At 41.5% G+C, this 19,186-nt stretch overlaps 1 protein-coding gene and 1 pseudogene across 1 annotated transcript; both read left to right on the forward strand.

Moving 5' to 3' along the window:
* The first annotated feature begins 430 nt into the window (after positions 1-430).
* Positions 431-6,176, forward strand: LOC119048685 (olfactory receptor 3A1). Its single transcript, XM_037144368.2, has 2 exons — positions 431-442; positions 5,223-6,176. The coding sequence occupies exons 1-2, from the start codon at positions 431-433 to the stop codon at positions 6,174-6,176; spliced, it is 966 nt and encodes a 321-aa protein (XP_037000263.2).
* A 10,511-nt stretch (positions 6,177-16,687) lies between these two features.
* On the forward strand, positions 16,688-17,644 carry LOC128627000 (olfactory receptor 3A2-like; annotated as a pseudogene).
* Positions 17,645-19,186: the final 1,542 nt, after the last annotated feature.

Consider the following 19,186-nt stretch of genomic DNA (forward strand, 5'->3'; position numbering starts at 1 on the left):
TATGAGACCCCAATGCTTTACTGCTATAGTATTTATTAGGGCTTGGGTTACTGACCTGTCCTTAGCTCTCCTATGTTCTTCTTCCCCATCTTGGGCTCATTGTGAGCTCCCACAAGGATAACACTGTGGTGAAGTGCCATGTCAGAGATGGTCTCTGCTCCTCTTTATCTCATTTCCATACATATAGCTCCTTACTTGCCCCCAGAGTAATTGAGTGAGCTTGGGCAGATTGTCACCACCTTTACATCCCTTTCCATAAAACCTCACTGGCCTTTGTGCTGATACAAGTTGAGTTGATGAGTTTTTTCATGGCCCTCCCTCTGCTCCCATGCAAAAGGGAAGGGACTTGAGTTGTTACCAATTAGTAAAACCTGATTTTGCAGATGCAGCAACCAAACTCTCACTAGCAAAAATAAGAGACTTGCTCAGGATGCCTTATCAGGTGAGTGGAACAGCTGGGACTATAACCCAGAGACTGGGGTTCTTCCTCCAGGTATCTTTACAATTCCCTCTCTTTTAGATGAAAGCTTGTTGTTTTCTTTTCTTTCTCTTTTTTAATATTCTGTTAGAGGCCAGTGGGATAAGACTCAGTGTTCAATGTCCCTGCTCACAACCTACTCCTTACTGGGCAGTCTGACCAGGTCCCTAAGACCAACCCTCCAGTGTAAGAAGGACCCACTGCAACTTCAGAGCAGGAAGTGGTTACTGCATAATAGAAAGCCTGAATAACAGAATTTCAGGGAAAGGACCTCAAGAGTAGGAGTGATCTAGAAGGGACTCCTCATCAATGATTACTCTTGTGATTTCATCAGCATGGATGTCCTGGATGGAGAGTCCAACGGACAACTCAGAATTTAGAAGTTTTTCTATAAGATTTATTTTTTATTTGATTGAAGACTAGCCAGCAGCTCATGACTTATCATTTTTAAGGAATATTTCTCTGATTACAGAAAATATATGAGAAATTTATATGAAAAGCTGTGTCAGTGTGTGGATTGTTACAACTGCATGTCCCAGCTAGACAAATAAAGGAGGAGTCATCTCTACAGCACTAACCTGGTGCCTTTCATATGACTCTTCACCTCTTCCAAAGTATATCAATTCTTCAAAGTCTAGCACAAATCCCATTCTCCCAGAAACCCTTTCGTTACTACTATAGGCCACAATGATGCCTTCTTTGCCAGAAAATATTTATTTATTTATGGAATGATATGTAACTAAAATGAATTTAATGCATATAGTTCCTAAAGTTGAATCAGACATGAGTCTTCTCTTTAAACTGGACTGGAGGGACTACACTGGGTCACTAAATGATTGTGCCAGAAGGTGCAGTGGTGAGTGCCATGTACAAGACAAAGCGCAGTGGAAATGTTGAATATATAACTGTCTCTTTAAAATGGGCACAGGTCAGGGAGGTATTTCTGGAGGAGGGAGCATTTGAACTGAGTCTTGAAGACTTTGACCATGTGATGGTGGAAGAAAGATATTCTATATAGAGGCAATAGCATAAGTAAAGGTGGGGATATAGGAAGTCACGAAGTTTGCAATCTGATGATGTAGGTTAAAATAAAAAGGGAAATTAGGGTAAGGGGCAGTTGCTGACTGGGACCATAATCCATCCAAGGCACTCAATTGAAATTCGGCTACCACAGCCTGCAAGGCACGACTTTGAGATCTACAAGAGCACAGCTATTGATTGAGGGAGTGGGTCTCTGAGTCACAAGAATGAGTCAGAAACAGATTTTGAGAGAATTGCAGGAGGAGGACAAGGCTTTATGATCCTTGAGAAATCTTGGGTTTCTTAGAGCAATGGTATGTGTAAAGGTTAAGAACAAGGACTCTGGTCTACATGGGTTAAAATCCTGCCCCCACTTCTTGCTTTATTTGACATGTTCTTTCTGTAAAACAGGGATTAAAAATAGTATTCATCTAATAGGGAAGTTGTGAGGAATAAATGAATTAATACATGTAAAGCACTTAGAACTGTATACGGTGCCTAGCCCAGACCAGTAACTATTAGCTATGATTATTGTCTGGGAATGCTCCCAGGAAATTCTGTTAGTATGGACAAGGTTGGGGTGGCCTGCACAGTGGAAATCATAGGGGATGGGTTTCTGATTTCTCTTTTGTTCAGTTAGTTTATTGTGATGTGGGACATAGTAGGCATGTCACGATCATGCTCAGGATGTGATACTTCATAAAAATACTGTTAAATTATTTAAAATATTATTAAAATCTAGTCATTATAGACAAATCAGAAAGTAGAGAAGAGTAGAAAGAAGATAATAAAAATCACCCATATGTCACTAAAATTACTGATAAGCTTTGGTATTTCCTTCAGGCCATGTTTCTGTGTGTGTGAGAGTATGTATGTATGTGTGTGTGTTAATATGAATATATTATGTCATATAGTATCAGTGTGCATGTGTGTGTATTCTCTTTTTCAATGCAAACCAAAATGTACTATATTCACTCTACAAGTTGTATTTTACATTTAATAATATGGGTTTGATGTCTTTCAAATGAACACAGATAGAGCTGTTTTCTACACTGTATTCTTTTGTAAGGATATACCATGATGAGTTTAGTCAGTTCTCTAATAATGAACAGTTATTTTCAAATATTTGCCATTACAAACAATGCTGTAACAAATAGCCTCACACATACCGTATTTTGAACTATAAGATGCACCCCCCAATTGGGGAGGAAAAGGGGGTTGCGTCTTATAGTCTGAATGTAGCTTGCCTGGCTGACTGTGGGCGGGGCGGTGGTGGAGTGGGGTCACAGGTTATTAAATATTTTACCACATTTTTTTGCTTCAAATTTTTTTTCCTATTTTTCTCCTCTAAAACCTAGGTGAGTCTTATGGTCTGGTATGTCCTATAGTCCTAAAAAGATGGTATGTCACTTTTTACATGTGACCATATATCTGTTGGATAAATTCTCAGAATGGAATTGCTGGGTAGAAGAAAAAACATATTTGTAATTTTGAAAAATATTGCTAAATTACCCTTTTTCTTTTTCAATTCTACCTTGCAACTACCATGCAAATTCCCCTTGTGGCCAACCCTAACTGGGAACCATACAGAAAACAAAATTTGGGAAATGTAGTTCTAGCTTTGCCAATTTGTTGGAATATTAAAATTTTAACAGATTAATCCATTTGGATTATTTTTTAGTTTTTTTCTATATTTTAGTCATCCTTACACTATTAAAATTCTCCATTTTCCCCCAATAATTTTAATTTTGCATTTAAATGTTTGATTCACTTAAAAGTTATTTTTGCAAAATGTATGAGCTATGTATACAACTTATGTTTTTTCCAGATAGCTATGTTATTACCCCATTCATGGCATTTATTAAACAGCACATTTTCCCATTTATTTAAGATGACATTTATATCATGTACTAAATTCTTATATCATCTTTGGTCTATTTCTGAACTTGCCAATTTTTGAAAACTTATGAAATATTGTTTTATTTTTACTTTTTCTCAGCTTTTTGAGGTATAACTGACAAATAAAACTAATGTTTGATGTGTACAACCTGATGATTGCATATGTTTACATTGTGAAAGGAGTCCTGTAGTGGAGTTATTTAACACCTTCATCACCTCAGCTTGTTGCCTTTATTGGTGAGAACACTGAAGATCTCTTAGCAAATTTCAATGATGCAATACAAGATTATTAACAATAGTCTCCATGTTATACATTGGATCCTTAAACCTTATTCTTTTTTTTAACTAAAAGTTTGCACTCTTTTACTAACCTCTAACCCTTTCTTATAGTTCTTTTTCTAATTTCTTAATTTGATTATTTAATCAATTTTCTTTCTTCTTGTTCTTTAATATATTTATTTAAGGCAAATTAATGTTCTTTTGAACATTGATTTAGTGATAATCCTTGTGGTCTAGTGTGTATTGATTTTGTTATTGTCATTTTCTTCTCCCCCAGATATTATTTAGTTTTTTGTTTTGGTTTCCTCTTTTGTCCAACTTTTTCTTAAGAATTAAAAAAAATATTGGAATGTATTTGTAAAAAACATTTTTCTTCAATTGGATTGTGATGAAATTCTATTGTCTATATTATTTATTCTCTTAAAATTTGCTGAATTCCTGGTTTATATGTGCTGTTTGGAGGGGGAGTCACTGCTTCATGGGTGCTTGGGAAAGATGTATTTATCACTTCTACCTTTTGAATAGTTAATTATATAGAGGCCTTGTTTAGCCTTAGTTTTCTGTCAAATTAAGCCTGTTATGAAAGTCACTAAAATCCACTAGCTGTTATCTTGTTTCTGCCTATTTCTCCTTGGAATCCTGCTCTTCTTACTGTAGAATCAAGAGCAGAATTTGGAGCATTCATTTGCGTAACAATTATTTTTTTGGCATTCTCATGGTTCAAAATTGAGGGTGAGTCATTTTACTGTTTCCCTGTCTGTATTCAATGTAACTAGAACTGTTAATGGTGTATTTTCTTTATCCCTCACCCCAGCTTTATGTTTGCTCTGCAGCCAGCAAATACAGCTTACCTGTGAGACTCTTTATTTAGTTTTCCCCTGCTTCATGAATCCCATTCAGGATAACAGGTGGTAGGATGAATACTATACACCCTGCTCCCATTATTGCAAAGAATGGCTTTTGGTTTTATTCCCTAATGAGTGCCTTTTTCTATAGAAAATTGTACTCATCTGGCTTTTTCTACAGTCATGAATTTTTTCTTTCTACCACTCTCCTATTCGATCTCCATTATTCTTGAAGTCCTTTCATCTCATTTGTGTGTTAGAGTTTTGGAGATTTACTAGTTTCTTGGAAGATAAAGCCTGTATCTTTATTCTTGCTTTGTTTATTTTGGGAAGAGATGAGTCTGAGAAGAGAAAGCTCCAGAATTACTCTGCTTGTTTAAATCAGAAATATACTTCCTACTTATTGTTTTTTTTTCCCAAGGATTTTGCCCTTCATAATATATACAAATAGATCCTTTCAGCTAAGATAGGAAGGGGCTGATGTCACCTGTCTATACAACAGAGAATGAGCTAAAAGCTGTTGAAGAAAATGTGGTGAGAGAGTTAATAGTTGTGGTGTCTCCTTGGGAGCAGGAAAGTCCTTATGTGGAAAGGGGAAACTTAGGAAAGGGCTTAGGCCATAGAGAGGAGTGTATTTTCTTATTTTTGAATAAATAAATAGAGAGAATTGCTTCTTTATCTCTTTGGATGTTTCCTTGCAGGAACTAATGCAGCCAGAACCTGGGGCCAATGGAACAGCTATTACTGAGTTCATCCTGCTGGGCTTGGTGGAGACACCAGAGCTGTGGCCTTTTGTCTTTGTGCTCTTCCTCTTTGCTTACCTGGTAACAGTTGGGGGCAACATGAGCATCCTGTCTGCCATCTTGGTGGAGCCCAAACTCCACACCCCCATGTACTTCTTCTTGGGGAACCTGTCAGTTGTGGACATTGGATGTATCACTGTCACTGTTCCCTCAATGTTGGTTCGTCTGTTGACCCACAAGCATGCTGTTTCTTATGGAGCTTGCCTCACACAGCTTTTCTTCTTTCATCTCCTGGTTGGTGTGGACTGCTTCCTGTTGACAGCCATGGCTTATGACCGATTCCTGGCCATCTGCCGGCCCCTCACCTACAGCACCCGCATGAGTCAGATGGTTCAGAGCATTTTGGTGGCTGTGTCCTGGGCCTGTGCCTTTACCAATGCATTGACCCACACTGTGGCCATATCCACGCTCAACTTCTGTGGTCCCAATGTCATCAATCATTTCTACTGTGACCTCCCACAGCTCTTCCAGCTGTCCTGTTCCAGCACCCAACTCAATGAGCAGTTGCTCTTTGCTGTTGGTTTCTTAATGGCAGGTACACCCATGGCTCTCATTGTCACCTCCTATGCCCATGTGGCAGCTGCAGTTTTACGAATCCGCTCAGTGGAGGGCAGGAAGAAAACCTTCTCTACATGTGGTTCTCATCTCACTGTGGTTGCTCTATTCTATGGCTCAGGTATCTTTAACTACATGCGACTAGGTTCAGCCAAGCTTTCAGATAAGGATAAAGCTGTTGGAATTTTTAACACTATCATCAACCCCATGCTGAACCCAGTCATTTACAGCCTCCGGAACCCTCATGTGCAGAGTGCCCTCTGGCGGGTGATCACAGGGAGGTGGTCACTGACTTGATAAGCTGTGCAGTGTCCCTTCCTCCTTTTCTTTTTGGAATAAAGGAGAAATCCTCTGGAGCCAATAGCTAGAACAAATGATCCAGGACTGCTTCTATCTCTCTGAGCATGATCATCTTTTGGAGGTGATAATAGTTATTGTTTTTCAAAGAAGCCCTGCCTAGTTATAGGCAATGGGTATGTAAATTAGTGCTAGGTCAGGTCAGTTCACAAATTACAACTTCAGTTACTGACTGCTTCCTATGCTGGGTAGAAGTGAAACCTAGGAATGCTTACAGGTTCATATCCCCAGGGAATGGGTTTTTGGTTGGTTAGATTTTGGGTTTCCAAAAATATCCCTGCAGATTTCCCCGCCAGGGGGTCATGTGATTCTCTCAGGCCCAGGTATGGTTGGTCTGTTTATAAAACTTAGGTCTAGAGGTCAGGATTATTTTCTCTCTCTCATCAGGCTGCTGCAAGACTAAAAGAGCACCTCGACTCTTTCCTATCACACAGAGATGCCCTGGCAGACAGAGGAGACAGATGGGGAGCTGTGCTGTCTTGTGTTCTCTGGTAACTCCTGAGAGCATGATTGCTGTGCACAAAACTTTAAAACTCTGTCAATGCATATGATACCTCTTATAATACCATGATGGATTTTCCCATTTTTCCTGCCTCATATGTTTCAAATCTTTGAAAAGCTAAGCATTTATAATCTGAATATTATTTCAACACTAACTCTTCTCCAGAATATTCCATATGAATTTCCCATCTAAATTCTTACTCTTAGTCTCCTAACCTGTTAGCCAAGACAAGCCATATCTGTAAATACAAGTCTGTTGTATTTGGTGATGTCTCACCTAGTTTCTGTTTTCAGTGGGAAAGTACGTCTCTAACCTAGAACACTATCTTACCTCGTGTGCTGCTTACCAGCCTTTCCTTCAGTAATCATTTAGTTGAATTTCCCCTCTAGCCTCCCTATTAGGACTAAGTGTCTATCCTTGGCATCCCTACTGGGCCACTGATGTTTCACAATTCATTTCCTTCATAATTCCTTTGTCTATTTCTGTGGCATGGCTTCTCTGTGATATTTTATGGGGATAAAAGAGTGAAAAGATGGAAAAATGGAGGCAAAAAGAAAGGACATGATAGAGGGAAAGAAAACAAGATTCAAACAGGGAATTTGAGGAAAAATAAAAATGAAAAATGAGAAATAGGGATAAACAGGATAGAGTTGCAAGCAAAAGTGTAGAGGTATTGGAGGGGTCAAATAGGGTAGAGATAGAGTGGGAGATGAGGAACAATGGAGAGATCTGATAAGAGGAAGGGAGTGGAGTAATACAATTAGTAGGTCAAGGACAGGAGATGTGAGCTTCCTATTCTGCATTTTCCAAAAACATCCAGTTCTGGCAGCCCTGATGCCATCATTGTAGTCCATCCACTCTATCAAGAGTAAAATAATATTTTAAATTATGATAAAAGTGCTAAAAATGTAGCATAAGGCCCTGGTCAGGTGGCTCAGTTATTTGGAGCATTGTCCCATATGGCAAAAGTGTTGCAGGTTTGATTCATGTCAGGGCACATATATGGGTTGAGGGTTCTATACCTGGTAGGGCACATATGGAAGGCAAGCCATCAATGATTTGCCCTCACATTGATGCCACTTCCCTTCTCTCTCCTTCTTCCTAAAGTCAATGAAAGCATGTCTTTAGGTGACCATTTTTTTGAAAGTGTAGTATAGGGAACTAATTTTCTGTTTCTCTGAAGAGAAGATGTTCCTAGAATGTTAGGGTGAAGGTTTATCAGAGGGGAAAACAGGAGAAAAGAGTGCTGATATTTCCTCCATTTGCTTCTGTAACATCTCATCAAGGTTAGTGACTAACTCCTCAACTTACAGGTTACTCCTTGCCTTTTGGGTCAGGCATGCCAATACTGTGAAAAGCCAAGGGGAAAGATGGCTCTTTCCTCATCTTGTTTGAGTCACCAATTGTCAAGGATACAAAAAGCCAGCTTCCTCCAAGGGTCAAAAAAACTGTAGAGGAAGATCAGCAACATGGATATCAGCAACATGGATCACTTATCACTTCCTATCCTTCACAATGCTCTTGACCTTGAGTAAGTTCTTTACTTTCTCTGGGCTGTACTTGACAGAGCCACAGGGAATCATCACGGTTTTTTCCACCTCTAATCTCCGATTCTACTTGTCTGATTGAACAGAAAAACTGTGTCACTCTGTTTACCCTGAAGAGGGACCACATCTGCCACCATCACTACTACCCTCCAGCATTTAACCCTGTGGCAGAACAGAGCTTTTTGTTTCCTTGCAAAAGTCCCTGTTCCTTGGGTATTTTGGCCATGTGAACACTGATCTAAAGCCTCAAGGGAGGATTAGGGCAACATCACCACTGGATACAATCCATTCATGGGCTCAGCATCACAAAGGATGACCAAGGACATGGATTCCCAGCATCCTGTCCACCCTCTGGGATCACAGGGTTTCCTAACAATTTGTAGTTTCTTCACTTTCCTTCAGAATTTGTCTCTGCTTTTTTTATTCTGAATTGGAAATGTTTGCTATTTAAAAATTTCACTCTACATGTCATATATCCCGACGTGGAAGTTCAAGCAATAGAGAATGCAACCAATGCCCTTTATACTGTGTTGACCATAATCCTCTTATTTAAAGGCAGTTATTGGTAATAGTTGGTGTTTAGCCTTTTAGACAAGTGAACCCACACATGCTGACACACACACGCACACACACATATTATCAAAACACCACACTTTTTTGTAAATGGTTTCGTCCTTGTTCACATTACAAGGTACAATTCTTACATGTCAAGCAGCAAATCTAACTCATCTATTCTAAAGGTTGCATGCTACTTTATTTCATGTATAAACTATATCTTTTTAACTAAACCTATATTGATGAGATTTGAGTTATTCCTTTTTCATTTTCTTTTTTGTAATTGCTAATAATACTAGGATAATGTTCTTATTTACATATCTTCCCATGCTTCTGAAACTATTTTCACTAAAGTCATAAAAGTAATTATGTGTTTATGTGTGGTGGAGAATCCACTTTAAGGAAATGAAGTTAAAAACCTGCAAATATTCTGCCTTTCTAATTGCCAAAAATTGTGCTCTACTTCATCATGTCTTGATTGGGAGTTTGAGAAATTTCCAGGGCAAATGTAAGGGCAGATTCAAAATGTTTTGCGACCTTATTTGTTGACTTCACTGTGTGTTATAAATAAAACTTTGAAATTTGGTTCATGACTGCACTGTTTTTAAATTTGAATTATTTGTAGGTGTTCTACATCTGTTTATTACCTATATTTATTCTTTCAAAATTGCTTATTGAAATATTTTGGGCCTTTGATGTAGTGTATCTATCTTAATGATTGGTAGAAACACTTCATGTTTTGGGACAGTATCTCTTTGTTGTATATGTTCCACATATATTTCTCAATTTCCCAGTTGTCTTTAACTTTGTTTAGGATGACTCTTTCGCAATTTAAGTTTGACATTTTTGTGAAATTTATCTTGTTTTGTATCATGCTTAGAAAAAGTGACTTTTCCATGAAAATGCTGTTAAGTATTTGTCAGTGATTTTTTTCTAGTATTTTAAAATTTCTTTTTACATGAAATATTTAATACATTAATATTTATTTTTGTGCATGTTCTAACTTCTCCCCAGTTGATAAACATCACCCAAAACTTATATATATATATATATATATATATATATATATATATATATATATATATATATATGTGTGTGTGTGTGTGTGTGTATAACACATTACATATATATAGTATGTGGGTGTGATATTATGTACATTGTAATAGCCAATAAGATGACACAAAAGGAGGTTTCCACTCATATTTCCCCTAGCCACAGTACCTGGCAGCCATACTGAGACCAAACTGACTTGTGGGAGCTTCAGGATCAAGCTAGGAGATTGTGAGATCCTAGAGCAGCCCAAGACCAAGGAGGGCTGTGTTGAGAAGGCTACTGGTGTCAAGGTGGCTAACTGGCTGACAGTAGTCTTGGCCAGACCTGCACAAAGGCCTGGACCCCTCTAGACTCAGCCACAGCCCTGTGAACCACTCTACCATCCTTGGTCCTGGCTTGGATGCTGTAGCAGCCTGTGATTCAGCTCCAGCTCCTCTTAGCTACCAGACCTGCCCAACCAAGAACAGGGCAGAAGCCACACTCATTAATGCACCTGAGATAGGCCCTCCAACCTCAGCACAACTGCAGGCATTGCAAGAGCCCTGTAATATGGCTCTAACAGCTTTAGTGATGGACCAGAAACACTCCTACTTGTCCAGGGACATATCAGAAGACGCACTCTTCTGTGCCTTCAGAGGTAGGCCCACTGACCTTACTGTAGACCTTGAAGTTTCCCCATAACCAAGCTCCTGCCCTTGAACCACAGGCTAGGAGCACTTCTGCCCACCCACTGACCTGGAGGAAGGCATACTCTCATAGGTAGGCCTGCCAAACTTGGTTGGTCTGACTGTGGTTCTTGCAGAGACCCTATAACCAATATCCAGTTTCAAAGGGACATCTCAGCAGTGTACTGGGACAACCTCTAGGCACCCTGGCCAAAATATTAAATCCTGAATTCTGCAAAGTGCTACCATGTCAATGAACTCTCCCAATTTAACATTAATGTTCTACCTGCTCCTTCCAGTCCTCATGATCCATTCCCATCTTGCTCCCTTATAAAGAGGAGAACTTCCAGTTCTTCCCAGGATGTATTAGCCAGTAGATTATTGCTCTACTGGCTAATACATTACCATAAACCATAATACCATAAACTTGGTGACTTAAAACAACAGAAATTTATTCTCTCATGGTTCTGGAGGCCTATCCACAATAAGTCCTACAGAGATAACTTCAAGGTGTCAGCTGGAAAAGTTTTTTCTGGAGGCTCCAGGGAGAATCCATTCATTGTTTCCTCCAGCTTATAGTGGCTGCTGGCTTTCCTTGGCTTGTGGCCACATCAGTCCACTCCACTACCATCACCATATTGCCTTTTTTCTCTTCTGTAACATCTCTCTACCTCTCTTTTGTAAGGACTCTTGAATTACTTTTTAGGCTCCATTGGATAATCTAGGATATGCTCCCCAGCTAAAGACCCCTAACAATGTGCCAACTCTTTTTTACCATATAAAGTAGATTTCAGGAGTTAGGGCCTGGATATATTTGAGGGCCGATATTTAGCCTACCTCAGTCAGGTATGGGAATTCTTTTCAGTGAGTAAATTATTTCCTCTTGGATTATAGATGAGATTTTCTTTCTCAGAATATACTTATAGCTACCCCCAAATTTTCTGAAGGCACTGGGGGGAAATGGGAGAAGTTTTTGAGGAGGACAAGAATCACCTTGTAAGGCATCTGCTTCATTTAAGATCTTTGCATGGTCTTCAGGCAAAGGAGGTTGACCTTCCCTAGCATGGGAACAGGGATGCTTTTGCCAGTGAAGTTCAGGAGAGTTTATAAGTCTCAAAATTCTAGTGCTCGACTTGTCAAACATCCCTGTCCAGGACTTGAGGTCTCACTCCTTCTCTATCAGGGCTCTGGATTTAGTTTAGGAGATGTAATGAAGCTACACATACATTTATAATGCCTTGTGGGTCTACCCCCTTACAATTAGCTCCAAGGTCTGATTTCTAGCACTGTCTGCTTTGTGGCAGCAGAAGATTAATGTCTCATTAAATGTTGCCACAAAGGTATCCTAGCTTTACAACATACTTCTGAATTGGTAGTTGGCTGACCCGGGCCCATCATTCTATTTCTTCAAAACTTCTGAGTAAGCTAACAAGGCTACCCTTTATTCTTAAAACTCCATTATTCTTATAATTATCATGGTTCACATAATATTAATGTGCTGGTGTTAACACATAACTGTGTTATTGTGTTTTGTCTTGCATCTGTATCTCATCACAGTCTACCAGAAGTGAGCTCAGTAATTATGCTAGGGGTTACCACCAACCCGCTTACCCAAGCAGTGGTGAATGGTCCAGTTCCACATTTTCACCTGGAAAACATGCTTCCTAGGGCTATCCAAGCACCAAGTGTCATAACTGGGTTCCCTCCCACCAAGCACAACCCAAGACAAGATGCAAGTGTAGTTTAAATGGGAAGTCATTTCAGGGGGCAAGAGGAAGTTTATTCATTTGAAAGGTGGTTCCAGGGAGCAAGACTGAGGTTATGGACAGAGCAAGACAAAGAAGGAAGGAATATTCCTCACTGAGGGGTCATTCCTGAGGTGCCTGCTATGGACTTCAGGGACTGGATTGTGCAAGAGCATACAGAATGCCTCCCAGAACTGTTTGAAGAAGAGGCAGTGGGGTGTTTATCCATTGGCTCCTGTCTCCCATTTTCAAGGCGTCCTCTGCCATCAGAACTCCACATGTGCTCAGACCAAGTGAAACCCTCCAAACCCCATTGTTCATGGTATCAGAGGATCTCAGGAAAATGGTGACACTGTCAGCTCGCAAGGAGCAGAAACATGCAGGGAGATTTCCAACACAGCCACAGCTGAAATCAGAAGAATGATGGAGATAGATATGAATTGAAACACCAGCTCTGTCTGCTGTAATCTGCTTCCCATACAGTTGTTGTGAGGATGGATAGGAACTCTGAGCTGCAAGGTTCTTAGCACATTCCTGTGTCTGTAACAAGCACTCATAAATGTTACTAGTTGGTATGTTGATATCTTGTTGAACTTCTATTAATATCTTAATGAATTTTAGTTCATTAATAATCTTCACAGCAATGTTCTATGATAGAAGATATGCTCATTTCACAGATGAGGAAACTGAGGCCCAGAAGGATGCAGCACCTCCTACAAATTCAAACAACTCATAATCAGAGAAGCAAGTCTATCTACAGTGCATTTATGGCTGAATTAGGCTTCTCTGGTGGGAGAGGAGAGGGCACTCTCTCTGGGGGAATGGGGGATGTGGAATTACTGGTGGGTGCAGGACTTGGAGGAACACACTCCTTCATCTTCCCTCATCTTCTGTTTGTGAATCTGTGACCTTCACAAGACCTCTCCATCTTGAAGGGCCTGGCCTAGACAATCATATTGGTAGGCAGCCCCAGGTAGACTTCTAGCTCCACACCTATTCAGGCATCATCAAAGGAGCCCAGGAGACACAGTCCCAGGCCACCCCCACTAACAAGGCCCTGAAGGGGATGAATCAGGTTCCTGAAAACTCATGGGGACCTGGGCTTGAGGAAGGCTTCTCCCTCTTGTCTCTCTCCTGGCCTTTCCCCCACCCCACCTCATTCTCAGGTTAAGGCAAGTCTGAAAACTAGCCTGTTCCTGTGGGAAGGCCCTGCATTGGGCTGGCCTATGCCAAAGCAAACCCCTCCCCTTAGGGAACCTGTCTCTGGTCTCAATTTCCCCTTCTGGCTTCTGGGGGACCCTGGGGATGAGGACAAGTCCTATAGGCCTCAGCAACCCATGATTCAAGGGAAACTTACATCATCTACCAGAACTACCTGTCATAAAGCCTGGGGAGAGGCAAGGCCTTTTTAAAGAGGGACACCCAAATACCAGCAGATGTAAGACATTGTTATATTCATGAAGGGCTGGCCTTGTTTAAAAAACATCTTGGATGGCTTCTACCTGTTACTTTTTTTCCTGGGAGGGATCATTTCTCAGACAACTGCAAGGGACAACACCTAGTGACTGGGGCCCTAGGCTGAAGAGGAAATCAACTTGTTTTTCCTCATTTCCCTCTACACAGCTGCTTTCTTTCTGAGTAGATAACTGAGTTTGCATAGCTCTTCATCTTCTTTCCTGAAGAGAACTCCCTGGCTTCTCTGCCCATGCCAGGGTGAGTATTCTCAGGTGCCCATCCACTGCCTTCCTGGTGCCATCAGCTCACACCCACCCCCACACAGGGTGCAGCTGATGCCCCTGTAAAGGGAAGCCTTTGGGAAAAACATGTGGAGTGATAACAGAGGTTTGCATCCTCTCTGACCCTGTGGCCATGCCCCCTTTACCAGATGAAGGCAGCCTGCCCTCTGGTACTCTTAGGAGAGAGTGCAAAGGGATTTCCCTGAGCCTAGTTCACTGCCAGTTCCTGACACCAACTTAATCATGCAGCCTGGAGCCAGCACTGTGGTTACAGACCTTCCTGAGCCTTTTTTATCCCTGGAAGCAGGGAGGACTTGGGGAGCCGCCCCAGAGCAGGGAGCTGCCCTAGCTCCACAAGGAGAACCTGGGCTCATTACAAAGCCCTGAGAATGGTGATTAAAAAGGGCTCCTGATGACAGGTCCTTTCATGGTGATCCTTTCTACACTCTGGATGTCTCTGGTTGATCAGAGGTCACCCCCAGAATCCCATTGATTTCAAGCAAGCTGTGCTTCTGGCCATGCTAGGACTGGCTTCAGCTGTTTGCTGCTCTTCTGTCCCTGGGTATAACTCAATTGTCTGGAGGGTATACACCTCCCAAGGACCTTATTCTCTGCATGCTTTACATGGAAAGAAATATGCCAGTGTGTGGATTGTTACATGCTTTTCCTATTCCATCAAAACCAGGAGAACTGTAGTCCTTGTGCAGCAGCCTTTGCACCTGGCACTTGCCCTTATCCCTCTACTAAGTCATAGTGACTCATAAAAGTCTAGCTCTAATTCACTATGTTCACAAATCTTCCATGACTACTCCAGTTCATACTAGATAGAGCTTTCCTTCTCTGATATCCTAAGGACCCTTAAACCATCATTTATTTGTTTGAGAAATATTGACTACCTGCTATATGTCAAGTATCATGGTAAGTACTGCTATGGGACAACTGAATCAGTCTTACAGAGAAGAAGGAGATATGCTTTTTAGAGTAGTAACTTAGTTAGAAGGTAGATAGTGATAAGTTCCTGGAATAATGTGTAGTTGTAGCTGAGGGAAGGAAGAGAAGTGAGGGATGAGAGAGGGAGGGTAGAGAGAACGAGAGAGAGATCCTTTTAAGATGGAAGTACTTCCACAGAGAAGTCATTCAGCAGCCAGTATTTGAGTCAATTGGCCTCCAGCAGTTGGAAGGAGGCCTGTGCTGGAAAAGAAAAACAGCATGAACAAAGGAGTAAAATATCAGGGGTCAGCATCTAATGCTTGTGTGCAAATGGACCCTAAAGGGAAAACAAAGTAGTTAATTGCTCTTTAATATGATAATATATGTAAAGAGCTTTTGTCTACCAATTGACTTGTCAATTGTCAAGGCATTTATCTCTTTCCAGTGCTGACCATGCCTGAGGAGGATCCTCCTACCATCTCAGCAAGCAGGTGCTCTTGGAATGTTAAGGCCCTTTTAGAGATCACCAGGTCCACCTTTTTATCCATTGAGCGCAGACTCTCATCGCTGTTCCCTTTGGTTAGAGTCACTGGACTCCAGCTGATCCCATCTTCTGAATCCAGTGTATTCCCTATAGGGAAATACTGTTACTCTTAGTGAAGATGTAGCTCTGCTTATTCCATGGGCAATAAAGAAATGCGTACAGTAATATATTTTGACCAGGAGTTTATTATAAGATATGAAAATCTTGGTCATTCTGGCTTTCTATGTATGCACTTGCTTGACATGAGAACCTCTTCTTAGAGCTATTGGTCAATCTACCTACTGTGCCCGAGTCAAGGACAAGTGCAAGGCTATGCAGAAAAGTAACTTTGCAATGCAGAAAAGGAACTGTCCCTAGCAGGAAGCCACCCATACGTAGGGCATGTTACAATTTTAACTTGTAAAGCAGGTAGCAGTACTATAAAAGAAAACATCATTTTATTAAGCTGTTATTCAAAGTCCAGTGTAAAGGCTTAATTAAAAACAAGACACTGGCAATTTATTGACCAAGGGGTTTCGCATTTGTATTTGAAAGTATGTCCCTCACCTTGGAGGAATGAACTTGGGTAAAGTGTCTAATATCCACAGTCATGGGGATTAATGTGGTTTCCCCACGTTCTGACCCTTATAATAGGGAGAATATGGGAGGGACAAGTATTGGTGGTTTGGAGCATCTCAGCTGATGGGAGACAAGAACAAAATTTTTACCAAGGACTCACTTCCCATTAGCTGTGGCCACACAGCTACATAGCCCCTTTGATGTTCTTGTTAGGTCTCACCCTTCCCAGCAGGAAGAAAAAATGTTTACGTTTTGCCAAAGGCATGATGATGCAAAGTCAGGTGGGAACTACTCCTATGCTTCCTCTTGCTAGCAGACAATGTTAGAAGACAGAGTAGGACTGACAGGTGGAGCAGAGGGAGAAGAGATGTGTGTCACTGGGAAGTTTATCCCTCCACAACCCCATGGGGCCATCAGCCTCCCTGCCTTGTGGGCAGTGCCAGTCCCTCACTGAGAGTTTTAGGGTGATGGAGGTCATTGAGTGTGATGTGGCTGGGGGTGAGGGAAAAATCATCATTTGGAGAGCTAGGAACATATTGGGGAGTTTTGAATACAGCTGCTGTACACCCTTATGTTGCATAAATACACTGAGTCAACTGAGGCTTCCCACACTGGGATGTTTTCTTACAGGTTCTCTGAGCCAGAATTGGGGGCAAATGGAACTACTGTTACTGAGTTCATTCTACTGGGCTTAGGTGGAGACACCAGAGCTGTGGCCTTTTGTCTTTGTGATCTTCCTCTTTGCCTACCTAGTTTCAGTTGGGGGCAACCTGAGCATCCTGGCTGCCATCTTGGTGGAACCCAAACTCCACACCCCCATGTACTTTTTCCCTGGGGAACTTGTCAGTGCTGGATGTTGGGTGTATCACTGTCACTGTTCCTGCTATGTTGGGTCGTCTCTTGTCCCAATAGGCGTATAATTTCCTATAATGCCTGCCTCTCTCAACTCTTCTTCTTCCCACCTTCTGGCTGGGATGGACTGCTTCCTGTTGACAGCCATGGCCTATGACCGATTCCCTGGCCATCTGCCGGCCCCTCACCTACAGCACCCGCATGAGCCAGACAGTCAGTTCGACATTGGTGGCTGTGTCCTGGGCCTGTGGCATCAGCAATGCACTGACCCCACACTATTGCCCTTACTACCCTCAGCACGTGGTCCAGATGTCATCAATCACTTCTACTTGTGACCTCCCACAGCTCTTCCAGCTGTCCCTGCTCCAGCATCCAATTCAATGAGCTGTTGCTCTTTGTCAGTATTCTAATGGCAGGTGCCCCTCTGGTTCGTCCCTCTACTCATGTGGCAGCTGCTGTTTTTACGAATCCGCTCCCAGTGGAGGGCAGGGAAAGCCTTCTACTGTGGCTTCCCCACCTCACTGTGGTTTGTCTCTTCTATGGAACTGGTATCTTCAACTACATGCGTTTTGGGTTCAGAGAGGAGTCTTCAGACAAGGATAAAGGGGTTGGGGTTTTCAACACGGTCAACCCCATGCTGAACCCACTTGTCTATAGCCTTAGAAACCCTGATGTGCAGGGTGCCTATGGAGGTGCTCATGAGAATTGGTCACTGACCTGAGCAGTGATAGGCTGACCAGTGCCTCTCCTTTCCTGCTTTTTTCTAGGTTAGGAAAATTTGCCATGAAAGCAGTAACCTGGAGGTGTACAAACCGTTCATTTATACATTCTGATGTTGGAAAATTTTGTGTGATGTCCTGCAAAGGATCCCTACATAATCTATTCATTTACTTGGACAACAAATGTTTATTGAATTGTTTCTATGATTCAAACACTCTTCTGGGGAACTGGTGAACAATCTCTGCACTTGTGCAACTCACATTTTTAATGAGGGGGGTGACAAATAAATGGCATAAACACACATCATATTTGATACATCTTATAGTGATATGTGCTATTAAGAAGAACAGGTAAGATAACAGGAAATGAGGTTAGGGTCTACCCAGCAAGGCCCCCAACCCTGGCAAGTTGCTACCTTTTTTCTGGCTATGCTTACTTTTCAGGTAGCATTGAAGCTTTGGAAGCCTGGCAGCTCTGGGCAGCAGTAGTTTAGAAGGAAGGACTATTTTGCTTGGTCACAGCCTAAAGAACCACAAATAGCACTATGAAGTTTTCTTCTCATGGGAAATGGAGATTCCTTCAGATCAGGGTGCGAAAGATGTTTTAAACCAGTGCCGTTATTCTATTCTATGGTTCACCTTTCACCTCTAGGAAAATCAGTTTCTTCTCTTCTTAATGCAAAAAAATCCCATAAGATGTTTAGGGGACAGGTAAGATCTAGAAAGGAAATAACCCATTACATAGCTACATCAGTACATACATGGTATATCTGCAGGTCTAAAGACACATTGCTTCTCCATCCTCTGCCACATTCTTTCTCCTTTATTAAGTAACTGCCATTCTCACATATACAATAGTTTTCGAAAGAGTAAGCATTATTACTAATCAGGTCCTTAGAATTTGCACTGTAGGATGTCCATTGTAACCTTCTCCTCAAAGTTCTATTCTCTCCCCAAACCTCTTAGTTCAGAAAGTATCCATAAATGTAGTCTCGGGAGTAATGCCTCTTTCTAGATTTACTTAGTTATATGTCAGTGCAGCTCCCACGCAGAGATTCTCTCTTCTTGAAGTTTCTCCAGCCTTCAATCATCCATTCCCGATTTGTGTCTTTTCTTCAGCCTTCTCCAGAAGGCTACTAACCTGTCCTGGCAGTTCTGCTCTGATGTCCCTCTACTGTATCACTCGTAAAACTGTCCCATGGCTATACCTGGAGCTTGGCTTCTCACTGTGATCTCTTGTTGGAGCCAAGAAACTGTAGAATGAGCTGAAATGAAGATGGGGGGAAAGGACATGAGGGTAGACAGTAGGGCAGGATTGGGAATAGAGCAATGAAGATGAGATGCAAGAATATAGGGATAAATGGGACAGCATGGTGAGAAAAAAGGGTGAGAAACAAAGATAGCATTTGGGGAAAGGACATGAGAAAATGGGAGATGAGAGAGAATGGGAGAAATTAGGAATATCCAATGAGATGACTAGGGAAGGTTGATGTGGAGCAAAGGAGGATGAACGAGGATGGGAGACAAGAACAAAATTTGTACCA

This window comes from Artibeus jamaicensis, unplaced genomic scaffold (genome assembly GCF_021234435.1).
Source record: "Artibeus jamaicensis isolate MK-2021 breed Jamaican fruit bat unplaced genomic scaffold, CSHL_Jam_final contig_2857, whole genome shotgun sequence".
Taxonomy (NCBI): domain Eukaryota; kingdom Metazoa; phylum Chordata; class Mammalia; order Chiroptera; family Phyllostomidae; genus Artibeus; species Artibeus jamaicensis.